This window comes from Arvicanthis niloticus, chromosome 15 (genome assembly GCF_011762505.2).
Source record: "Arvicanthis niloticus isolate mArvNil1 chromosome 15, mArvNil1.pat.X, whole genome shotgun sequence".
In the NCBI taxonomy this organism is placed as follows: Eukaryota; Metazoa; Chordata; class Mammalia; order Rodentia; family Muridae; genus Arvicanthis; species Arvicanthis niloticus.
This window is the reverse complement of record NC_047672.1, coordinates 26,735,216-26,762,158: the sequence shown is the minus strand read 5'-3', so window position 1 is coordinate 26,762,158 and position 26,943 is coordinate 26,735,216. Positions and strand designations below refer to the sequence as shown.

General features: G+C 37.2%; 1 protein-coding gene across 1 annotated transcript in view; it reads right to left on the bottom strand.

Annotated features, from left to right (window-relative positions):
- The window catches only part of Ptn (pleiotrophin), an 85,824-nt gene that overhangs the window by 2,744 nt on the left and 56,137 nt on the right, over positions 1-26,943 (bottom strand). Inside the window, exons 2-4 of the mRNA XM_034519738.2 lie at positions 18,854-18,970; positions 17,734-17,907; positions 14,499-14,660 (exon numbers count right to left, since the gene is read on the bottom strand). Coding sequence (XP_034375629.1) covers positions 14,499-14,660; positions 17,734-17,907; positions 18,854-18,968 — 451 coding nt within the window. The 5' untranslated portion in view covers positions 18,969-18,970. The remainder of the gene's footprint in view (positions 1-14,498; positions 14,661-17,733; positions 17,908-18,853; positions 18,971-26,943) is intronic.

Sequence of the window (26,943 nt, the reverse complement as noted above, 5' to 3'; positions counted from 1 at the left end):
CATATGCAATAGAGGAAGGAACACAAACTGTGTTTTCAAAGAACTGGTATTACAAAATTTTTAAAAAATACTGTTTTCAGGATTGCTCTATGTGTATCTTTCAAAGTATTGTAAAGGCATCATTTATGTTAATGATCGTGCCCTTGTTTTAAAGACCCTGAGGCTGATTTTTCTTGCTAGTTTGCTGCAAATACACAGCAGACTCCTGTTTTATAAAAGAGAGTATATCCACTAGGAAAATAAATTCCTAAGAAAAAATTGTTTATGTATACTAGGCAATATGAAAAAAGATAATTACTTCTATCTGGGTTATTCCATCATTCTTAGAAATATTAATAATTTTTCTGTTTTGAAACGTGAGTGCTTGTAAATATTATAGAAGCATTTACGTGTTGGCAGGAGTTGTCTATCATTTTACGATATGGATATATGATTATTGGTAAGTTCTATTTATAGTTCTTCCTATGGTTTTTATTAGGAATGTGCTAAAAATTGTTGAGTACTAGAAAGATGGTTCAGTGCTTAAAGTGTTTGATGTTCTTGCAGTGGATATGGGTTCAGTTCTCAGCATCCACATAGTAGTTCACAATCATCCATAATTCCAGTTCCAGGGATCTGATGCCCTCTTCTGACCACTGTGAACACCAGACACATGCATGGTTCACAGAAATACATGTAGACAAAAATCTCATATACATACAATAAAAATAAATAAATCTAGAAATATCTATTGAATCTACTTTCTTTATCACTTGTATAAACTCTAAAACATAACCAAGTAGTATTCCCTGATATAAAATAAAGTATCCCATTTCTTAAACATTCATTTTTAGTTCATTTGGGTTGCTGTTATCATATTTTATTATTTTTGCCTTCAAATCAAGGTGCATTTTTGTCTGAGTATGGATTATTGGGAAATGATGCACTAGAAAGAACAGCAAGGTATTTTAAAGCTCCTGATCTGTATAGGCAACTTTACTGCTCGTAAGTTCTAATCTAAATTCTTATCAGTGGTTTCTATGACATCCTATCACAGTAAATTTGTTTTTCAAAGCTGAATAATCAAAGAGTATGAATCATCTTTCTCTCTTCTCTCCACAGTCCTTTAGGAACAACTGCTATACAGTTGGCAGAATAAACTTCTAATCTGTTTTCTGTATTAGGGAAATCTGAGAGAAATGGAGTCAGAAGGCAGCCCTGAGAGAGTGACAATCATTTAAAGACTTTAAGAACCAAGATTTTCCCACTGAGTGGGAGAGTTGAGTATTCTGGACCAGGTTTGTCTCAGTTTCTTAGCAAAAATGACAGGAAAGAAGAAAGACCATATGGTGGTTTTAATAGAAATGGTCCCCATTGGTTCATATATATGAATGCTTGGTCACTAGAAAGTAGAGATACTTCACAGGGATTAGGAGACGTAGCCTTGTTGGAATAGGTGTGTTTTTGCTGGAGAAAGTGTGTCACTGGTGATATACTTTGGGGTTTCACATGTTCAAGCCAGGTCTAGTGTCTCTCTCTTTCTACAATATGTAGATCTAGATGTAGAACTCTCAGCTCCTCCAGAACCATGTCTGCCTACACACTGCCATTCTTCCTGCCATGCTGACAATAAACTAAATCTCCAGAACTATAAGTAATCTTCGAATAAATGCTTTCCCTTATAAAAGTTGCAGTGATCATGGTATCTCATTAAGGTATCATGCAATAGAACACTGCATACGACTAGTCATGAGAAGAATGAAGAGGGGATAATATGATCCATACTATACGGTTCTTCTATCTCATGTGACTGCTGTGTGTACAGAAAACTAACTGGGAACTTATGAGAGGAAATGATGTCAAATATCAGCCTCTGTTTCCTGTTGGCTTGAGCTAAGTAGCTTTGATTTGGTAAAGCAGTGGGATAAATCAATGACAAGAATAAAAACAAGTCATTCTCTCCTTCTAAGAGGTAAAAATAAAAGACCCAAGTTGTGTACTGCCCATTAAGAGCTCTGGAGACTACTGGGTTTGCTTTGTGAGCATGGTTCAGTAAAAGACAGAAACCCACCAAAGGAACAGGAACCTATCACTATATAGAAAAACCATAGTGTAAATGCATCCTGAAGCCGGCCTATCACCAAGATTCTTTCTATTTTTGGTGGGAATATTTAAAACAACTCAATGACACTTAAGAATGAGCCACCTAGTTCATAAGAAATGTATGATTCCTCACACTGCACATCAAAGCAGATACTGAGATTTGTAGAATCGTGAATGCATGACTCTTTTCTCTATCTTGATCCAGGTTCTAGTGGCCCAGGCTCTGCAAAATGATGACTTTCATTAAATTGTCACATAGTTCCACTTAAATTATATAATATAAATATTGTTAAATACTAAAATGTATTAGATATTAAACTATTATAAAGTAATATAGTAAATGATGTATGCTATGTTAATATGATTAATAATGTATAACATTAAATATTGTACAAAATGGTACAACACAGGAGGATTATTTATTGCAGCCAAATTGAGGCAAGTTAATAAAAGTTCATGAAGAGGTTAGGTAACCAAAAGAACCCATGCACCTATCAGTGAATTATTGTAAACAAATAAGCAAATGGCAATAAATAGTGGAAATTAATAATAGTGACAAATAAACTATTGTAAGCCAAGTCTGCTTTGTGCAATTTAAGATTCACTTCTCCAAGCTTCCCAGTCTCTTTTCCCTCCCAACTTCTCACATTTTTGGGGGGTTGAGGCAGATGAGGTCTTAATTGCTTTCCCAGTGATTTTAGAATGCATATTCTATGCACAGTTGATTAAAAAAACAAGTCAGCCAAACACTAATGTATCAGGGACACTTGACAGTTGTGTATACCAATTAGAAAAATGGACAAATTTAATTATTAATTTCACTAATTTACTTGCATAATTTTTATACCTTAACCACACAAAGATGAGAAATAAATACTTGGCTTTCTCCTTTTCAGAGTCTGTGGGCCACCATCATGGTCTTACACTCAGCAGTGACTTCCCTATTGGCTTCTTCTACTCCAAGACAATAGGGAAGACATGTCAATATTTAATATACTATTTCTGAAGTAAGGACTCATGTAGAACATTTGCCATATTATAGATGGTAGGCAATTATACTGATGGAATCTGGTAGAGATGCTACATTTCCAATTAGCTCATCACAGTTTTCCACTGTCATAATACTTTATTTAACACATGACCAGCGGAGAAAAAAAATATGATTCACAAAATGAGAAGTTTAAACTTCAGGATGTGAAGATTTTTGCATACTAAAGTATAACCTGAATAATTGGTCCTTGTTCGCTTCCATATAGATTTTTCTTGGGGCTCAAAAAATTATAGACATGGAGTCTTGTGGAAGAGGGAAAGGAAGGATTGCAGGAGCCAGAGGGGTAAAGGACACCACAAGAAAACCCACAGAATCAACTAACCTGGGACAATAGGGGCTCACAAGGACTGAGTTGACAACCAGGGAGCCTGCATGGGTCTGACCTAGGTCCTCCTCTGTATATATGTTACAGTTATGTAGCTTGGTGTTCTTGGGGACTCCTAACATTGGGAGCAGGGACTACCTCTCACTATTTTGTCTCTTTTGGGGACCATTTTTTTCCTACTGAGTTGCCTTGTCCAGCCTTAATATGACGGGAGGTGGCTAGTTTTACTGCAACTTGATATACCATGCTTGGTTGATATCCATGGGGGGGCCTTCTTTTTTCTACATAGAAAAAAAGGAGGAGTGTATGGGAGTGGGATGTGGAGGGGGACTTCTAGTAGATGAGGGAGGGGAAACTCTGGTCAGGATATAATATATGAGAGAAAAAATACAAATTATATTTTTAAAAGCTATAGACATCAATGAAATGAAGTATTATGGGCTACATGTGTTACCCTATATCTCTGCTAAAATTCTAATCTATATATCTCTTGGGGTCAATATATCTGGAGACAGAGGCTTTGAAAAACTAAGTCAACTAAAACATAGCCTGAATCTGGTAACTGGCGTCATTAGATGAGACAATAAAAGCACAGTGAGAACACAGGAGGATAGCATCCATCTACAAGCCAAATGGAGAGGTGTCAGAAGACACCAGTCTACAAAGACATTGCTCTTTTAAGTCTAGCCTCAAGAAACATGAGGTAATGCATGCATGTTATTTAAGGTACTGAGTCCTGAATGCTTTGTTACAGTAGCTCTAGCAAACTAATACACCACTGAATTAGTGTCAGACCAGCTAATGTATGTATATCCTAACGATCTGCTATAGAAAGTGAAAATATATGCTTCTTGCTTCTATCATTTGTCTTATAGAAGAAAACTTATCTTAAACATATCTAATTGGTATTGTGAACAACAGAGGCTGGTGCTGCAAAGATGGATCAACAGGCAAAGTGCTTGTTGCAAGAGTACAAAGACTTGAAGTTGGATGAGTTTTGCAAAGATGGGCTCTGCAGTACATGTCTGTAGCCCCAGCATAGGTAACGAGGGAGATACAGGCAAAAAAAAAGGCTTACTGATCAGCCAGCCTAGCCTAACTGAATATCCTAATTCAGCAAGAGATCCTGTCTTGACAGGCAAGGTAGAGAAGCTAATGAAAAAGACACCTAATTTCAACCTCCATCTATTACATGCACACATACACATTCGCAAGTGTACACATACACACATTAAGATAAAAAGAAGCATACAGAAAGAGAGAATAGGAATTACTGCATGCTTTTTGTCATATGTAGAATCCAGATCTATATATGTAGGCATATGATATATGACATGAAAACAAGGGAGACTATTTGAGGGCGGGAGGTGACAAGAAAGAGATGGGAAGGTGACAACAGAGAGTAACAGCAGGTGGAATAAGCAAATCACAGTGCCATGTGTGTATGAAAAGATCACAATCACATCATTATTTCATATTTAACTCTCTATTATTAACACTAGAAAATGTCAGATTTTGTGTTCGATAATAGTCACACAAACACATGGCATTAGTCTTGTGCAGCCATCTCCATGCTGGCACTCCTGGTTCTGAGCAGATGAAACTCCAGTACTCATCTGTAGCACAGCGAAAACCGGACCTCAATGGCTCTCCCTGAATCTTTCACATTCTCTTGACAGCAGCCTTCATAGCTGCTGAATTTATTATTCTTGTGTGTCTGGATGAAAGTCTGAAAATTAGGAGCTTCTATGTTTTTCCAGAATGAAAATAGGTTTAGATTGTCTCATAAGAGTGAATATTATAAACACTTTAATATGTGTTCTGTGTGCCTAAGCAGGATACCCAGGAACACTTTTACCTGTCCCCAGCCTTTAGGTTTCTGATGAGCTTTTTATGAACAATGCTTACTCTTCTAGTTAAAGCCTTTGTCTATTCTCTTTCCTTTTACTGCCTCTGTGTCCTGAACACCAGCCAGTCTGCTTTGATTTCCCCATAGGCTCCCGCCAGCTTTGCATCAGTGCTGCGCTGAGTGGAACTTCTGGGAGTATAGATGAGTCCCTCCTGACAGCCCTTGTTACCAGGACAGCTGTGTCTCACATCCTGGACAGGCAACAGAGCCTGCACAGATCTCAAAGCAGAGCAGAGATGATCTGAGTCTGCCTGGGAGGCCACTGATATGACAGCATAGCTTGATCTACTATTCCTCATTGTCGGCCTCCAATTGGAGAAATACAGTTCTAAAAGCTATTACTTGGTTTCAATGCGATTACTGTGCAAAGAGAAACTTCAAGCCAGGAATAGTCTAATAGGACTCAATCATAAATGGCTCCAAATATATCTATGTGTCTGACTGTTTGGAATTATCATAAAACAAGAACAAAAACCAGATTATTGACTTTATTTTTTATAAATCTTATATTTAAAAAAAAATTCTTCTGGAAGTTCTTGGTGTAGAAATCTCAACTTTTGTTTCAAGCTTAGCCACTCACTGACAGGGTAAACTTAAACAAGTTGTAACTCCTAGATGGTAAAACACAGTGAAACATCTTTGAGCTGTTGTGAGGACGAAGGGAGACAAGCCTGTCATATAACAAATATTCAATGAATTAAACTATTTTTATGATACTCAAGAAATGACAATAAGCTCCAAAGAACACAAAAATTAATTCTTGATTCAGAAATTAGAAGGAAGAAGTAAAAGGCTTCAAGGGAGGAATAACCCGAGGATCCCTGGCGCAGTAAGTTTTTACTGTGAATATTGTTATATTGTGCTGCCTTCCTTGATACTAATTTTTATATCGTGTTCTGTGGACATGGCTAATGAGCCTCCCAGGTTGAAATTTATCTAGGATGGAGTAAATACCACAAACATTTAGAGTTCCTTGTTCTTAGGCCTCCCTTTGCAAATAGGACTAAAATGTATTGAGTAAAGACAAGATCTAAACACTCAAGAGACTCTTCTTCCTGGTGAGCTTTGATGTCTCAGCAGAGACCGGAAGTCAGTGCATGAACAACATGCCTGAGTGAGCCAGGCCATGACGGTACAGCTAGATAAATCTTCCATTCTTTTATCCATGCATTCTGGTCAAGCCCCATTCATCTGTCTCCTAATGTCTGGAAGATCGGCTGGAAGACTGGTGCAGAGCACATGGACAATGTGTGAAGCAAAGATCAGAACGAATCCAGGCAGGAAGATTCTTGTGAAGGCTGGTAAAGATTTAGGATATGTCTGGAATGCATCACTATTTTTGGATAGGAATCATGGAATCTGTATTAAATAGATATAGGGAAGGACCATTTGCAACACAAAAGATCAAGACTCAGACTGCCACATGTGTAAGTCCTCAGCTCTGCTTGTTATGATGGGATCCTGTCTTAAGTACCTCACATCTCTCAAGCTTCAGCCTCCACATCTGTACACCTAGAAGTTGCAGGATATACTTCAGGACTTTGTGCATCTTCAGTGGTATCTTGTGTACACAATACACTACGCTATGAAGTGCATGAGTAACTCATAGCTACAGTTACTATTGCAATCACCACAGGTATTCTTACATCAGAGATTTTGATATAAATACTCACTGTAAAGTTGGCCATGGTGGTGCACTGCCATGTAATTCTACCATTAAGGAGGGTTAGGCAAGAGGATTGTGAACTCAGGGCCAAACAGATCTACACAGTGAGTTCTAGGCCAGTATGATGTACGCAGTGAGACCTTGCTTTAAAATAACTAAATAAATACACAAAAATGCCTATGTCAATAGAAAACAGGAAAATCATCTCAAAATTGTTGCACATTTATCAAGCAAATCACTTAGGGTCCTTATTTTCAATTTTTTTCTTTTTAAATAATATTTTCACTTATGTTCTGGAATTTCATATATATGTATGTACAACATATCATCATTTCATCTTAACAACAAGGCTATGTGGTATTTACTGTCAGCATTTGGAGGACAAAAGATATCACTTTGACATGAAAGGAACAGAACCAGGTGTTACATTGAGTACAGTGTTATAAGTAGGAAATAAAACTATAAGTGTCGTCTAAGATTTCCATAAGAAGAATAGCAGCAAAATGAAAATCTGAGCCTGAACTGAACTGAGAAAGGGGGCTTCTCTCCGATCACGAAGAACTGAAGTCCTACAATACCCCATACTGCCTCTTCTGCCGCCCAAATGGAAGGACTGTGGTCCTCATTACCTTGCTTTCTAGTCAGAGTGGAGGCAGAGTGGAAGTGGTGAAGACAGGCCCTGAGTCATTCTGCATGGAGACAACACTATACACTCTCTCCACACTGTTAAAACTCCCAGAGCCTAGGAAAGTCTATATACTCAGGAAAGCTCTTCCTTTTCCTGCTGGATAACAACATCCCCTTCCAAAACCAACAAATAAATAAAATGGGAAAAAATGTTGAGGAACTTCTTTTATCTTCAAAAGAACATACTAAAAAAAATCTATTTAGAGCAGAGAGCATGGAGGATGCTGGGAATATCACTTTACTGACCCATTTCCCCATTCAATACCCAGCTGCCAAAAGCTGCACACTGTGCACAACAGAGCCTGCCTTTTAGACAGTGGCTATTCTTTTGATCTATAAAGATGAATTATCAGACCTAAGAGAAAGCTAGGCAGCTATCCCAGACAGAGCAAGGTGATGGAAAACTTTTAGAGAGAGAGAGCTGGAGGCTGAGGGATGGGGGCTGGGGAGAGAGAATAGGCATTATCATGAGTCGAGAAATTAAAAAAAGAACCTGGCAGCAGATTGTGGACTGCAGCAGAGCTGGCAGACCAACATCCATTCATCTCCTCAACCACCTGCAGGATAAACATCTAACCTTGTACTTCTACCATGGAGCATCCCAGGAAAATTTTGGACAAGCCCATAATGCCAGACAAACTCAAAAGCCAACAACCACCCTGCCAACTAAGCAAGCCCTAAATGAACTTCAAGATACTACTGATGCATCTAATTTAAAAGGCAACAAGAAGAAATTGCCACATATTCAAAGTATTAGAATAACCTAGAACAATAAAAGATGTCATTTGCAACCCACGGAAAACTCACAGCTTCCTGGAGCTCCCACACAAGCTCCAGTCCCAACCCCATCATGCCTGTGCTAAAGGATCATGACTGTTTCCTGTTTGCACCATTCACAAAGATGAGGTAAATGGTAGGGTAGGATCATCATTCCTCCCAGAACCCTTACTTGCCCAGGTCATTTTCTAATTCCACAGTGATCCAATCATTTAAAGAGATCCTTGAGAATTGTGACTCAGAAAATAACCTGAGTTCTTTGCTGTGTTTCTTTCTACAGAGCCATCTGCAAGGGGGACCTTTGATGTCCAATTTTTTTTTTCACTGTTAATACAGCTCAATTAGTCCCATGATTGTTTCAAGAAGGAGAGGCTTAACACTATTGTAAATATATCCATTGTCTTGCATAAAACCTCTCTAGGCACTGCTGTCTCCATGAAATGGCAACAATGCCTCCTCTACTGCAAGAAGAGAAAGATGGGAGACTCGAACACACTGTGACACTCCTGTCCACTCTGAAGGATCAACCCACTAAATACTAATTCGAGATTCTCACAGCAGGTCATCCTGTGTTTATAGGTATAGTCTGAATAGACAACTATATTGTCCAGACTCCCTTGCAGCAAGATTCTGAGTTAGGCCTAATATCTATGAAGCCGGTGTGTTTAAACGGCATGTGGAGGTATTCATGAGTAACTCACAACAGGGACCAAGTTCGAAGATATTGGGGAGTCCCAGATAAAGGAAGGGTCTGATTTGGTGAGAGAGCTAAGAAGGAGCTTTCAGGCTTTGAGTCATTGCATTTCATGTGCTGAACAGGAGTTAATTTTAGCAAAAGGCCTTTGCTAAAACAACCCCATGTGGGGTGGTTAGATATTTATCCTGGGTCTGTTGCCTTTGGCTGCATTGTTACTGGCCTTGCATTAACCAAGCCAGATCCACTGGTCTCCTGGAGAGTCTTTGAACTATATAATACCCTTGAAAAAATCTCCTTTCTGCTTAGCCAACTGATGTGGATCTTGAAGCACCTAAAATCACTGGCAGATACAGGGTTTTTCTGATTAAATTAAACTTCATTAATTAAAATGGTTTTCTTTCCTAAACAAATAAAAGCTGTAGTCTCCAATACATTCATTCCCTGAGACTTCGCTGCATGCCTGGTAATAATTAGCTAAGTTCTGATTATCTCTGTAGGTCCTCAAAGCAACAGTGTCTGGATGGACCCCTAGGAAAATGATACCCAGTTTATGTACCATTTATATTCTCTTGTTGGTCCTCTCTTCTTCAGGATATGCCATAATGAAGTTCTCCTTGGGTTAAATGAGTTCCCCACATGCAAATGTGGGGGTCCTTAATAATGAGATTCAAGAAGATATCCCATGTCATTGAGATTGTGGGCTGAGCCTGAAGGATGAGATTTGCATAATGTTGACAGAGCTGCAGTAAGTGTCCTTTCTACATTTTAAGAGACTGGGTTGCCAGAATGAGCTGGAATGAATTTTAACACAATTCTTGCCTGAATGTGGTAATTAGCAGTTTTGCAATTATTTTAATGGAAACGGAAACTCAAGATAGTCTTTTCTTTTCTAATCAGCTATTCTAAACTTTTACCTTATTGGCAATGGTCAAGTCTCAAAGATAGTGCCCAGTTTTTCCTCTGCTTTATAGTGAATGTTCAAAGTCCTATCAACAACCATGTTCTATTTTGAAATTTAATTACATAATCTTCATATTAACCCAAGAGCATTTTCTGAACTAAACTGTAAGAAAGTAATAAAAGAGATCTCTAAACAAAGAGATGAAAACAAGACCAGATGAACCTTGACTGTGTGTTCAGTGACATAGCTAATGACAGGGGAGATGGAACTGAGGCTATAAGCTCAGAGGCTCAAATATTTGAAATAATTAAATGTGTTTTAATAATCACCAGTTTCCCACAGAGCCACATCACCTTATGCCATTTATTTTGGAAAGTCTGAAAGCTATTTTTAAAAGTCCCTTGCAGGTGGGTCTCACATGAAAAAAGAAAAGGAAATGGATCCAGAAGACAAACAAGAACAAAACTTGCAACTCCAGCTCTACTGTTAGACTCCAGACAGGATGGCCATAACGGAGCCCTCATTTTTTTTTTCCTGTAGTCATTTGCTACATGGAGGCTAGATCAGATAATAGGCGACTTCCCAGAAGCTCCTTTGCCATTTGATGAGTGTAGACAGAAAACAAAATACCTCACATGATAAAAGTCTCATGAGTTGAGAAGATGGGAACTGGCATGGTGCATCTGAAGAGGATGGCATCTCCTATACCATCTGAAGATGACCCAAGTGCCCTGACTGTGGTTTACAAGCTATGGAGCCTTTGGCACAACTGATGAACCTTTCTGAGCATGTGTGGTCTCAGAGCACTTAGGAAAAATAAATGTTCAGAGTTGCTTTGAGATTCGAATTAAATGAGGAAGGGGCTACTATCACAGTCCCTAGTTAAAACTGGGGACTATGTTAAAACTAGTGAGTAAGTCTTATGTCTCTCTGCCCTCTTCCCTGACTAAATTAAAAGAAGAGAAAAGACTGATGACTTATGCTTTGGTGAGTGAAGGAAGACAGTCCTTTATAGTATGCTATTTTAGAATATGCTTTGGTAAAGAAATACTGCTATTTCCACAGCACTCTGGAGGGCTTCATGAGCAGAGCCTTCTCCACTTCCACATTTATTTACCATGTGAATATTTATTAATCATCTACTATGTACATTTCTTGCTCAGGGCACAACGGATACACTAAAAACCATAATAGGTCAGGCCATGATGCCTTTGACACTCATCCTATACCTGATGTCTTCCAGAACTCTTACAAAATAATGTCTCTGTGTGGAGGGGACAGATATCTTCTCCCATCCAGCCTCCTGGCCTGGGGCTTTACAAAGCTCATTCTCTCTTAGATCAAAGAAAAATTAAACTCCAGAGCTGAGCTCAGATTACTATAATTTCAGTAATGTACAAGCAGGGTAAAAAAGGAAGGATAATTGTAGAGCTTGCCAAATCTTGACTCTGTTATTCCTGAGAGATACACCACTGGGAAAGGTGTATTAACTAGTGTCTGTCTGTCCTCCTCTCTGATAATGCTGCCTGGGACCTTATAAGATAGTATCTGTACAGTACCTAGGTCGATGTGCAGGAGGGAGAACAATCATGATAATGACCACGGATGGTCTGACTTAGCATCTGCTTTTCCATCATCTGAAGAAATTGAGCTCTCTCAAGACTCAAAATACAGAAAAAGAGGCTGCAGTATTGACGTACCATTATTTGGGAAACAGTATGAAAATATATAATTCCCAAGTGTCACTAGTTGCCTTTTATTTAAACAAAGAAAAGCACATCAAAGAATGTGTTTGTGTATCCCATTTAAAAAAAAAAATCTCCAGTCTGACACATCTCCCCGGCTCATCTTGTACAGTAACATTTATTCTTTGTTCAGACTCTGTAGTGCCAAAATGACACTTATGAAAACTTCTGCTGTCTTAGATGGGAAAGATTGATTACTTTTAACAAGGGCCTATTAGGGCAAGGAGAAGATTATATTTGGATGGCCTATGATCTATAAAATGCCAAAAAAAAAAAATCTGAAACATGAGATACACTCAGCCAATCCATTTTAAATTAGTTACTAGCTTTCATTATTTACTATGAATAAACCTTATAGGACATTTATGCACTTGAAGCATTTTTATCACCATATTAAAACTGAATGTGAGAAACTGGTCCATTGAGTCATCAGCTATCATCAGATTATGAAAAGGAAAATAACTGAAATATCTAACAGTCCAACTAAAATGGAGGCTCCTTTATTATCTTTTTCAGTTGTAGTCTATTAAGTTGATTTTTGTTTTGTTTTGTTTGACAGCTTTTATATTCATCAACCTCACCATCACCCTGGGCTCCTTCTGACTTTTCCGCCTCTTTTATCAATCTGCATTTCCTCTCCTCCACTGCCACTGCCCACTGATGCTAGATATATGCACATCACAAGGCATTTCAAACCAGAACAGGAGCAGTTTTCAATTTGGGCATTGTAACAACATTTTCTAAGAATCATTTATTCTTATAGAACTAATGGTGAACTGGTGGGTCTGATTAAAGTCTGGGCAGTGGGAATTTTCTACGTTCCCATGGAAAATTCTAGAACACAGTCCAGGCAGAGAATCACTGTGCTGGAGAACAGAGAACTCCTTAAGTTCTCCCTTTCAATTCTCTATTGGTGCCACACTGGTTCAATTGCTGCTTTGAAATGAGTCAATCTGATGACTGAACATCTGAATTCTTCCATTTCTGAAAATGGTTCCTGCTTTTTAGCTAGTTGTGGCTAGATATGTAAAACTTAGAAAGTTGGTAGAGCTCCCCCAGGAAGGTAGCCAAAATCTCAGATCCAGCATCTGAGGTCCCACAGTACCCAGCCATCCTGAGATTGGAGGTGGACCTTTCCAGTGCCAACTCCATCAAAGATGAAAAACTTGGCATATGGAAGGAGCCCCATATTGTCATTAATACAAACCACCAGCCATCCTCAGCTTCTGGGGTGGGGGGGGAGTTCTTTTTCTTATTTTGGCTAACCACACCAGCATTCATCTGAATTTCTCCTTACAATGAATCTGACAGGATACATTTTCAAGTTTATTTTGAGAGTCAAGTACAAGGAGAGGTCAAGGGGTATTTTAATTTGGATTTCATTGAAGTTTATGCCATGAATTGTCAAGGGGAGCTACACAAAGAATCATAGCACGGGCAGCTAAGATAATAGGCATGCATTCTCTCACAGTTCTAGAGACTGTAAGTCTGAGATCAAAGTGTTGGACTGACCTGATTTCTCCTAAGACTTCTCTCTATGGCTGGCACTTCTCCTGTGTCCTCAGATGACCCTCCTTCTTGTGTGTGTCTGTTTCCTAAACTCCTCTTATAAGAAAATCAATCACTGGATTTGGACCCACTCCTATGACCTCATTTGAACTTAGTTATCTCTTGAAAGTCCATACTTGTAACTATAGTAACATTCTGAGATACCAGTCAGGGTTAGACTTGAAAATAGAGATTTAGAAGACACAGAAATCAGACCACTATACCCATGAAATGAAAGGATTTACCACCTCTTGGCATGCCTTTACCGTCTCTAGCATGAATACAGAGCCTGGCATTCTGGGAACAATTTCTTTCTCTTTCTTTCTCTCTCTCTCTTTCTCTCTCTCTCTCTATAGATATAGATATAGATATAGATATAGATATAGATATAGATATAGATATAGATATAGATATAGATATAGATATAGATATAGATATAGATAGATATAGATACAGATATAGATATATACATACATATATGTATGTATATAGAGAAACTATATATAAAGTATATATGAACTATATATGAACTATAAATATATACTTATATATATTATATATTTATATATAATATATTATATATTTATATATTATATATTATTATATATTATATATATATTATATATATTATATATATATTTCTGAGCTTGAAAAGTTGAAATACCTTAAGAATGTAAAGGCTCTGAAATAAGCACAAAATATATAAAACTTACTATCTTATGTAGTGGGGATAAGAAATATATACTGTATTGTTCCCAATTCGGTGAAAATTATATTGTAAATAGTCTGAGAGATGTTTGATTTAAAGTTTTCTGCATTATGAGCTACTTAAGTTTATTTACCTTGTAACAATTTAAAATTTAGGATAACAGGCATTATCCAAGCCACAGCCATTTTAACTGCCAGGTTTTGCTGAGGCCTTTCATTGTACTCCTGTTCCTGTTTGCAGAGAACTCCCACCTGAACTTAGACTGCCTCCTGAAAGGATGGTCAGCCAATGCACGTCATTCAAGTACTGTCCTAAACAAACCCACTTTACCTTTTCTTTAAGAATCTTTGGGGTTTGCCTGAGCCTGTCAGTCTATTAAAACTGTCAGAACAGCTTCTTACCTTGAGGCTTGGACTTGGTGAGTTTGCCACAGGGCTTGGAGATGGTGACAGTTTTCTGACAGTCAGCATTGTGCAGAGCTCTCTTCAGACTGCCAGTTCTGGTCTTCAAGGCGGTATTGAGGTCACACTCTCCCCAAGCCTGGAACTGGTATTTGCACTCAGCTAAAAAGCACAGTACAATGAAAGGAAAATCCTTAAGAAAGCTCATCATGGCAATAATGAGGACAGAGTTATTGATGTTAACTGGTTGTATTTAAGTCATTGTACATGAAGTTATAAGAAATAACACAAAGAAATTCCATACACTCTTCACTCAATTTCTCCTAATTTTGGTATCTTGATGATACAAACTGTAGGTCTACCATTCGAAAAGGACATTCCAAGAGTGTAGTGAGACTTTTTCAATTTTATATGTGTGAACGTGTATAGTTCTATCAGTGTGAATGCATATGAACAACGCCATCAATATACATGATTCCAGTGTAGTGTCACCTTATACAGTCAGAGCCTTCTTATTGCCTAAATTCCTTACAACCACAAAACTCCTCCAGCACTTTTCATTTAATAAAGGAAAATATAAAACTACGTGGATGTTTGTGAATGGCTACTCTGTTACCCATGGAGTTTAGGAGATGGTGAGTGATCCACTTGAATTGGACTAACTGAGAGTTGTGAGCGGTGGGAACCAAAATTCAGGTCCACTGCAAGAACAGATGCTCCTCATAACTGAGCCATCTCTCCAGCTCTGAGTCTAGCTATTTCTTTACTTAGGATAAGTTTCTGGCAACCAATTTAAGTTGCATAAAGCAATTGTATATATTTTTATACAATTGAATAACATTCTATGATATAGATACATAGAAGTTTATCAATTTACCAGATGAAAGATGCCTAGATCGTTTCTAGGTTTTAGCTAGAATATATATACAAATGTGAATACTATAGATTCACACACAGGGTTTTAAAAAAATGTATTTTATTTTCTCTGAGAAAAAAAGCCAAAGAAACTGATGAGTTGCATGCTGAAATCAACTAATGTTTAGTTTCATACAAACATATAACAAACAACCCTTCCCAAAATTAATGTCTTCCTTAATATGGCTTCCTAGCATTTTTGTATCTTCACTGGCTCTCAGCATCATAAGACTTTCAGTCCACCATTCTCATGGGCATATAGTAATATATCATCAGAGTTTCAACCTCTGTTTCCTTAATTGGACAGAGAAATTGAGTATCTCTCCAAGTGTCTATGTGTTACCACATATTCTCCTCAAAAGACACATTTGTTGATATAGCTTACTACTTCTCTTCCTGAATAGTTAGGGTTGTTTATTTGTTTTGATTCTACATTGATTTTTTGAGACTTTTGAAAATGTTTAAGCATGAGTCCTTTAAGATATACATTATAAAAATTTTTACAAGAGAATCTTAACACTGCCTAATACTATTTAAAGTCTAGTTTATAAGAAATGTATGGCCTTTATGGCAGTTATTGCCATTTATTAAAATGTTCTCCCAAGTCACAGAGGAAGTCAGGCTACATGTAGAATAGGCATTCTCCCTCTTCATTCATATTGAGGCCATGATGTCTCCTATGTGCCACAGGTGGGAAACTGTGGCCATTATATTCCATGGTGGCCAAGAAAAAAATAGCACAAAGTATGTGATATAAAAAGGAAAGCCATTTGGGATTTTTAAATTGGGATAGGAATATTGTCCTATACATTCATCTACATCATTGCTTCTGTGTAGTGCTCAACCTGTGGGTCTTGACCTCGTTGGAGGTTGAACAACCCTTTCTGAACAGTCGTCTAAGACCATCAGAAAACATAGATATTTGCGTTATGATTCGTAACGGTAGAAAATGTACGGTTATGAAGTAGCAACAAAAACAACTTTATGGTTAGGGATCACCACCACACAAGGAGCTATATAAAAGGGATAGGAGAAGATGACTCATGCGATAAGGGATTTGCCTCACACACATGATGGATCAAAATTTGATGCCCAGAACCTACACAAAAATCTGAGCAGATGCGGTAGCCATCTGTAAACCCAGTGTTCTGGAGGCAGAAACAGGGATGGCTTACTCCCTTTACTAGTGCTATCACTGAATCCCAGATTCAATAAGAGACAAGGCCTCAGAAACATAAGGGGAGATCAACAGAGGAAGGGACCCCCAACACTTACCTCTGGTGGCCACACATATACCCACACGCAGGAACCTAAATGTATGTGCACTCACAAATATGTAAATGAACGTGAATACTACACAGCAGGCAGCACACACATGTACATAGATCAGTGGTTTTCACCCTTCATAATGTTCCAAACCTTTCAGACAGTTCCTTGTGTTGTAGTGACACCTCCCCCCAACCATAAAATTATTTTTGTTGCTTCTTCAAAACCGTAATTTTTTCAATTGTTGTGCTTTCTGATGGTTGTAGGCAACCTCTGTGAACGGAGTAGAGACCCACAGGTTGAGAACCACTGATGTAAGTCGGCTGCATAGATGAAAAATGTTGAATAGGCTGAAGATGAAAATGTTGATTATTGAACTAACATTGGAAGTATTGAGAGAATTTGTCTCAAGTAGACAGACAGATCAGAACATCGTGAAAGTGACTAGAATTAATGGGACAAGGTCTATTAATGTTGGCTGTGACGGGGCCTGTTGGAGTTGGTGGGAGAATCTATAGACGTATGTGGAGGATGGGAAGGAATCAAAAGAAACAGTAACCACAAGGGACATGAGGAAGGAGGCTGAGCACAAAAAGGGAAAGTAGAAAGAGAAGTGGGGAATTTGATGGACTGGGATGGGACCATTACTGGGTGAGTGAGTACCAGTGCATATTTTATGCCAGTATAAGCAACGGTCCTTAATGACAAACAATTTTGACTCCAAATGACATTAGGGCCCTCTTTCTGGCTGGCAAAATGAGTTGTATTATGATAAAAAATGGTAGATGCCAAAGATGTTGCTAATTACAACATAAACATAAATACAACATCTAAGACAAAAACAAACAAACAAACAAACACAACAAAAAATCCATCCCCGGATATATTAGTGCTGAATTGGAGAGGCAAGCTGTCTGCTTACCGGGCGTCTAAGAAAATACATTTGTTTAATGTAATATAAATATTAGTTGGCCCTGGAAAATTTTTTGATCAAAAATTTCCCAATTATTTTATAGCAGTGATTAGAGCAATAGAAGCACAGGGTAGGACTGACCTCCAAACTGCTTCTTCCAGTTGCAAGGGATCTTACATCTCTGAGTCTTCATGGTCTGTTTGCACTCAGCGCCAGTGCGAGTGCCCTCCCGGGTGCCCAGTCCACAGTCCCCGCTGGTGGGCACACATACGCTCCACTGCCATTCTCCACAGTCAGATTTTTTCACCTTTTTTTCTGCAAAGAAGAAAACAAAAATCAGTCACCATTCAGAAATGTTCTGACCTCCTAGACATGATTAAGTTTGTTCTTCAGCACCTCGATTGTGGAATCTATGACTTTTACCTCTACCTGCATTCTTCCGTAAGACAGTGGATATGTGATAGACATCTTCTCCTCAATCAAGTCAATGCATGGATAAGAGAGAGAAAGAAAACACAGGGGTTGGGAATAGAACTAAGTCTACTAAATCATGTGTGTGATAGAGACTGTTCAAAGTGACTCACTGACATTCGCTTTTAGAAGCAAATATTTCTGAGCAAAGGCATTGTTTCTCTACCTGCTTTCTGGACACCATGACATGAGCTGCTCTGCTCATGCTGCCACTACTGTGACGAACTGACATCTCTGAAACCCTAAAGGAAATAAAGCCTTCTTCCTCTTAAGTTCACACCTCGGGTGTTAGAATACAGAAACAAACAGCTGAGTAACACCCTTGTACCAGATGGAATCTGAAGATTTGTGCGTTTCTGATGGAATCTTTGAGAGTGTGAAATATTATAAAAACAATTATTTCTGTAAAAATAAAAAGTTCAAAGTGGTTTATGAAAAAGAGGAGTAATGTCTTTTATAAGTAATAGTTGTCAGACTAGCAATTTCATCGCAAATGGATGGTTTGGTTTTGTCTGGTAAATAAAATGACATAATAGAATGTGGTCATGGTCACAGACTAAGACAGATTCCCAGTTCCACAGCCAACTCATGACTATGCTGGGACATATTCACTCATCAGTATAACGGGATAACATTAAGACAAGTCTCACTTAGCATTTCTCTAAATAATTAAAAGGAAGTTAGAAATGGTGGGAGGGACTAGCAGGGAGCTAGTCTGCATAGATACCATCTAGTCAGGGCTGCATGGGTACCACCCAGGGAAGCATCTCTCTGTGAATCCACTGCTTACCAGGTTTCTCTTTCTTCCCGGCCTCAGCAGTATCCACAGCTGCCAAGATGAAAATCAATGCCAGGAAGGCAGCTGCAAATTTTCGACGTTGCTGCTGGTATTGCTGGGACGACATTTCTAGGAGTCAAGAGAAAGAGAAAAAGGGTGATTTCTACCTAAGTCAGGATGAAGATCCCACTCCTTGATGAATCACTCTGTGTGAAGCTTCTGGTACACTAGATTTGTTATTTTAAAAAACTGTATCAATTAGTGCAACCAGAATTTTATTATTGCTCACCAATAGCTGCAAATAGCAGTAAGTCACATAGTCTCTCTCAATATCAATACATTCTTCATATCAGACATCACAGCCATTTGTTAGATATAACACTGGAGTTGTGAAAGCAAGAGGATTTCAAGGCATAATCTTGAGCAGAACCCTACAAACAATCTTGCTCTGCTCGCATCACTTGATAATAGCAGCTACAACCATCTTCAGCTTGTCTGGCAATTCCTAGAAATATTCATGACATTACAGTCACGGGGTTCATCAGAATGGCCATGGCAAACGAGGGTCAACAATAGCATGGGCTGACTGTTTTGTTGTTGTCTTGTTTTGTTTTGCTTTTAGGTACATTTGGCAATGAGCAGTATCTCTGACCCTTATCTCTCCATGATCACTTCTAACATAGTATCATTACCCTATTATTCATTAAAGAGAAACACAGAAATAGAGGTAGCATGCTATGACACTATCGACCTATGACTTTACTCAAGACTCATTAATTCCTCAGATCTAGGGAACAGTAATTACACTTGCTCAAAATATGAAATACTCCTTGTCTCACATGAGTCAAAATCCCTAGATAACACTAGGAAGATCCCTGTTAAAGACATGTGTAGAAATCCTCTGTCAAGATCCTTGCCTAAACACCCCCAAGGAAGTGATCAACTATAGAAGCTTTCTTGATAGTCACTTACCTCCATCTGCTGTGTTAATGGTGTTTTATAGGTCACATGAAAGTGTGGAAATAATCATTGGTTATTGTTAGTATGTGACATATTTTCCAAGACTGGCAATAAACTATTTTATTTTATAATCTCTTTAGTGAATGATAAGACACTATATGTATGACATGTGTGTATGTTCGTAGGTATATGTGTGTGTGTGTGTGTGTGAGAGAGAGAGAGACCATGGTTGCTAAGCTTATATCAATTTCCATGATGTTAGAATTGTCACTTGTAGAATCATATTCTGTTTTGCTATCAATGACTGAATTCAATAGTATGAATAAGCATGTGCTGAAAGTAAAATTAACTAACACGAACCCTGCTTCTCAGCTACTCAGCATCATTTCCATCCCCATCTACAACCTGGTACTCGGGCTTTGTTCTTTCTAATGCTGTATTCTTAGGACAGTCTCACTGAAGTGCTCCTAGCAAATCTGAATTGAGTCCTCATCTCATGACTAGATATAAGAAGCCAGCCTAGACTTGCTGATTTGCGAGCTTGTCAGAGTGCTCAGAAATGAGGCCCTTGTGCACCTATATGATGCTCTTTTTCCTTTGATATTAAAAAAAAAAAAACATTAAAATGATTAGGCGTAACACCAACCAGAAACTATGTTTCCCACCCAAAGGCACCTTCTTTTAGTGCCTAAGCACTGTGGTGAAATTTCTGAGAATTATTAAAAGGTCAATTAACTGTTTCATTTTATGGCTTTTCAAATTTATTTCTAATTAAATTTCACTTTTATGGATAAAAATTACCTTAAATATAGTGTTATGATATAGATTATTGTGAGAATCTGAATATTCCCAATGAGAAAGCACAACTCTGGAGAAAACTGACCAAGCGATGGGGGATGATCCTCTTTTGTCTTAATAAGTGCAGATGGTGAAGAGGTCAGAAGTCATTCTGACTAAGCCAATATATTACTATCTTAGCTTTTATGGGAGTGTAAAAAGAATAAAGGTTTAAAAGAAGAGCAAAAAAAAAAAAAAAATGGAATGATTAAAATGACCCATGTGCATACAACAGTACTTAATGGTAATACTATTTGAGTGCTTCAAACAATACTCAGTTGACTTTTGGCACCTTCCTGGTACATACATGAGTAATTATGCAGATAGCAGCTTGCATGTGCTATGTGCATAGTTCACTGTTTATCATCAGCATCAAATAAAATCAAAAGCTTTCCCTGCATATAGTTTAACTCTGCTTGTTCTCCAACATGCTGGGTACCAGATGACTGCAGACAAGTCCCCCTCAGACACACAAAGCAATTAGGGAAGTGGATAATTACTTTTCACACTGAGAAAAACGAAACAATGGAAGAATAAAACTTACTAAATTGGCCAAGTTCTTTTGAGAAATTTCTTTCTTTCCTACAACCTTCTGCCATCTTTATTATGTTTGACCTGACAGACATAATTCACTGTGGTTAACAAATTAAAGGCTACCATAAATGGATAATGGGTTGTACTAATATACTGTTGAGTTGTCTCAATGAAGCCTAACACTCAATGACAAATTAAAGGAACTAATTGGAAGAAAAGTATTCACTTTTACCTCTTCTTCTGAGACAAGGCTGATTAGAATATGTAGGAGACCCTCCTTCCCAAAGCATTAGAGTGGAATATGGGATTTTGAAGATGACAATATCTGGTGTAAATATAAACCAGGATACCAGAAACTGTCCCTGGTGACTTGTTTATAAAATATAGTATAGCACCTGGAGGCAAAACTTTTTATTCAAAATTTAATTTCACTAGTATTTTTTTTTCCAGATTGTCTCTGAACAAATCAGAATACCACAAGCAATTGAACTGGTTTTGATATCAAAATTTTGAGAGTCAGTAGTAGGGTTGCTAATAAAACAACTGCCAGAGGCACTTCCCACAAAATCTGCAGGACAGACATCGAGATAATCCAGATGGTTAGGAATCACATTATCAGCATGGCTTACCTCTACAGCTCTATGGTTTGCATATAAAGTATCCTTTGTGAATTAGATGCTTGGTCCCCAATGCTAGCAAGTAGGGCACTGAGGAAGTGAGTGGACTATTAGAATAATTCTGCCTTTATCAGTAATTTAATCTATGGATAAATTACAAGATTGGATAGAGTATTAAGAGACAGAAGAGCTGTAGAAGGTAGAGCCTTGTTGAGGCAGCAGGCCACTGGAAACATGCCTTTGAAAGTTTACCTGGTCCCTTTTTGTTACTTCTCTTTGCTTGCTCATCTCTATAAGATGAACAGACATGCTTCTGTATCACCTTTGTCCCAAACCAATGGGGCCATCAAACATAGACTAAAACATTTGAAGCTGTGAGCCAGTAGAAATACTTTTTTCTTTAAACTATTTAAACTGTCTTTCACAGTGTTGCAAAGTTTAATACAAAATGCTCTTTTTATTGAAATATATGATAAGTATCAAACTTGGCATTTTTGGTATTACATCAAAGCAAAAACAAACAAAATGTTACAAGACAGAGAAATGACTTAATTAAAATTAGCTAATGGCTCTTTCAGCCTTCAAGGAACCCAAATTCATCCTGCTTTATTTTTTTTGGAAGCATAATAAAATTTCAGGGAACTTAACTCATGTTCTATCCTTCAAGTTCAGAACCCAGTGTTGAAAATTAGCAACTATGTCAATGCAATTTAACTTGCATGAAATGAGGAAAATACCTCTGTTTATAATTATATCCTATGCCTTTCCACATGGAAAAACATTCCTCTTCCATCTTTTTATTTGAAGCATCTAAGACAGAAAGAACCTCAGTGCTTAGAAGTTGTTCTTTAAACAACTTCTTGAAAAAGTCACAGAAATATAGCTTAAAACAGAGGAGTGAATTTTTAAACTAAAATAATATCTTAGCCCTTAGCCTATAAGATATATTATACATTGACACTGGGCTAGAAATAATTATTGGATGCTCCAGAAGTGTATTGTAAATAAAAGTAATCATCAAGTAGTTAAAAGTGTACCTGTGTCCATTCATGCCTGTAGATTATACTAGATATTTTGTGGTCTATTTGCTTTAACCCCTAAGAAATAGGGAATCTTGTAAATTATAAAATAAAATATAAGACATTGAAAATCATGCAAAACCACAGAATATCTGAGTGAATCTTTATAAAAATAGAATAATTTTCCAGGAACATCAAGGTACTTTGCATGTTTCTTGTCCCAAATACAGCTCATCCCTCAGCAAGTAACTAACAGAGAAATTCTTTCTATTTATTGTTTGATGGCTTTATTTAAATATAATTTAAGCTTACCTAATTTTAAAAACATGAATGCCTTTTAAATGTTTTTAAATTACATAATTGCCAGATTCTGAATATATCCTAGATTCTGAATTTTTTGTAATTATAGATTTTTAATCCAATTCAATATTTCTCTATCCAGGTGAAAATTAGAGATCCAATTAGAAAATTGGATATAAAAGTCTTTCCAGAATTATTTTTAGGATTCAATAATTAACTGTTTCCAATGCTAATCCTAATCCTAACCCTAACCCTAATCCTAATCCTAACCTATGTCTCCTTTTTGACCATGTTCTCCTGACTCTACCGAAATCTCTGAATCACTGAATTCCCCTAAGTTTAACATCTCCTATTTACTTCATTACTAGTTAACTAGTCAAACATGAACAACTTGAGAGTTCAAAATTAAAACAAACCAAACATATTATAGATTTAACTAATGTTTACCCTTCTAAAAAAATTAGGACATCCATGTACTTATTTAGATAAAATAACACAGAAATTTCTGTCATGTGTTCTGATTTGGTAGTATAGTAAGAAATTCATTTAGACTAAAACCAGGTAGCCTTGCAGCTCCAGGTCCTATCAGTCTTTACAAAGTGTGTATGTTTCTTGAAAATAGATGTTTCTGTTAAACTTAGCTCAAAGTACACAGAGGCATGCAAAAATAAGGAGGAAAATAAGCCAACTCAAGCAATAACTGAAAATAAATGAGTGCATTTGATAAATAGTATTTGATATTTATTTTATAATATGACTGATGTCTAGGTGTGTTTGTTAATTATCTGGTATATGAAATGAGTTATAGCTTGAATTGTCTGTGCTATTCCTTTACTACTTTTAACTTATGTGATCTCAAAATTAGAGATTTAGTTTTAAATTTTTAGAATTTTCTAGTTTCTTTATGAGCATTTTAATGTCTATCTACTATAATTGAGGAGAGGAACAATTAAGACTTTAGAGCAATGTTTCTCAACCTCCTTAATGTTGTGAACCTTAATACAGTTCCTCATGTTGTGGTAACCCACCAACCATAAAGTTATTTCATTCCTACTTCATAACTATAATTTTGCTAGTTATGAATCATAATGTAAATATATAATATGTAGGATATCTGATATATGAATCCCCCAAAGAGGTCACAAGCTATAGACTGAAAACCACTGTTCTAAAGGAAGATGAAACAGTTCATTCTGGAGAGAACATTCTTTAGCTCAGTAAACAATTCAAAAATTTCAGGCAGTCCCTGAAACCTAGCAAACACACTAGGCTCCACCCTTATCAAGTCTCTATAAGTACTAAGGACTGGTGAAACACACATTGAGACCATCTAAGCCGCCTGAAAAAGTCAGAGAGCTGTCTAGAAGACAAGGTAAATCAGCCAAGCTTCTTAGAAGAGGCTCAGATTAACCTAAATACTTGGAAAGAATTATCTCAAGCCCATTGAGCTGCTTGGAAGATGTGCAGTGCAATTCAGTTTTCATAGAGAACTTTTTGATTATGCAGGTATTTTTGAGTTTTTTTTTTTTTTTTGCTCCTGATAGTGATGGCTGATATATATTCTTTTAAGTTACGCTAGTCAGACTCATTGGTTCATTGAATTGAGCTTTTCTTGTATTCATATTTGGATCTGTTGTTGGTTCTCTATCTGGGTTTAAGTAGACATTTGTTTATGTCTCCCTAAAGACAGAGTCACACATCTAGCACAGTGTACCCACTGTATCTTTCCTCTCTGTATTCTTTTGTGTTATACTGCATTCCTCTTATCAGTTTGTCTTTAAACAGTGTTGCCAGTGATGTGCTCCTATAATGACCAGTAAATTTTACCATCTCCTGATCCACCATCTTCCCTCTCTGGTTTTCTTTTACAATGTCCTCTGAAGCCAAGCTTCTCAGACCAAGTCAAAAGCTTCTTGTCTCATGAGTGTCCCTCCCATATTATCATCTCTCCTCTTACCATCAATGTATCTTTAGTCAGAGAGAAGTATACTTCTTTAACTTTATGATATTTTAATCCACCTATGTCTGTTTGTACTGTTCCATTTAATAATTTTTTCCCCAAATCTGTCTACCTGGTAGAACTTGATCAACTAGCATGGTTGAGTCCAACAATTTTACCTTCTCTGAAGCCTTTGCCTAAGTCATTTTATGTTCTTTTGCATATCCATGCCAAATCTAGATACTTTGTTCACACATAACCCCTGAATGCCATAGTCACATGTTATAAATCCTGTGAAATGAAAAAGGCAGAACAGGCAGGAGCTCCCATGACTGTTCAATCTAGGAATAAATACATTTAGACAAACAAAATACAGCTTATAGGTAAAGTAAGTAATGTGAAAAAAGAACCTGCTAGTCACTGTGGCAACTAGTTGGGTATCCAAAGCACATATATAAATACACACACACACGCACACACATATCCACACCTGTTTGCTCACCTGGGTTTGTTTTTCTGTAGTACAGAAATGAACTTATTAAACCTTTGTTCTTCTTTGCTAATTATAAGTCTATGCCCAGAGGGCAAGCTTTGTAGAATCATGACACATGCTAGCCATGGAAGTCACACTGAAGTCTGGAGGTAGAATGTAGATACACGAGAAAACATCCCAAGGGTTGTGCAGAGCACAGCATTTTTCTGCAAGAGGAGCTAAAATGTATCTTATTTCTCATTTTTAAAGCCTATTAAATCTATTGCCTCCATGGTACTTGGGAAGTACAGACCTTCTTAAGACTGGTTTATTCTAAGTCAAAGGTCTGTTAGACAAATATAATACCTTTCTTTTATCTTTATACTTTACAAATTTACTGAACAGTCATTTTGTTACTTCCTATATTGCACTTGAGAATTTGTTCCTAAAGGAGATTTTTACTTTTCTGATTGTAGTTTGTCTTATACTTTGGTCACTTTTCTTATTTTTTTTCAACTTCACACTGGAATATTGTAAAACGATCAAGCCATTTCCCTGGAGTCGCAGCATCTTATAAATTGGCTTGTGATATTGCTAAGTCATCACTGACTCCAGCCTTCTTGAACTTACTGATTCAAAACTGAGTCTTGCAAGAAAGTGTCCCAGGTATGAGTAGAGAACACACAGCATAGAGATGACTTCATCAGCAAATGAACTATGTGAATATTGATTGGACTGATAACATAATACAGTAATTTAATTTGATATGGCCAATATCCTATAAACATAAAATTCTCAGACTGAACTATTGCAATGCCAGAGATGCATCTGCTAGAGAGTATGATATTTTATGACACTTTAATTAGTCCACCAGTGTGTATAGCCTCTCTATGAAGCAGTTGTGTAATACATGAGTACATGAAGAGTGGATATGAAATAGATTCCTCCAAAATGGTTCTTCAAGGTGTAGAGAAAAGAGAACTGGATGGATGATTCTGATGTTTTCTGTGTGGTAAATGAATGAACAGTCCTCTCTGAGTACACAGGCCCTAATAGTCATGTTTCTTGGTAGGATGAAAGGTGGCAGAGAGTTGGAAAATGTTTTTATTGATTGATTTATATACTTACACATTTATTTTTTTAAAAAAGATAAAAGTTGCAGTTTTTACATGAAGAAAGGACATGAAGGGAACTTGAAGCATAAGCACCACATAACCAATCTGTCAGTATTGCCTTTGCAAAAAATTTAGCCATGAAATGTGGTTACCATGTAGATTAGATAGCAACACGCAATAGAGATTAAACTACCCCAGGGAGACTGACAATGACTAAAACTGATATCTTTTGTGAGATATCAAAATCCTTTTAAAAATCATGTGTTTATGACTTTAAAAATATAGTTTAGTGTTCTTGGCAATGTCTCC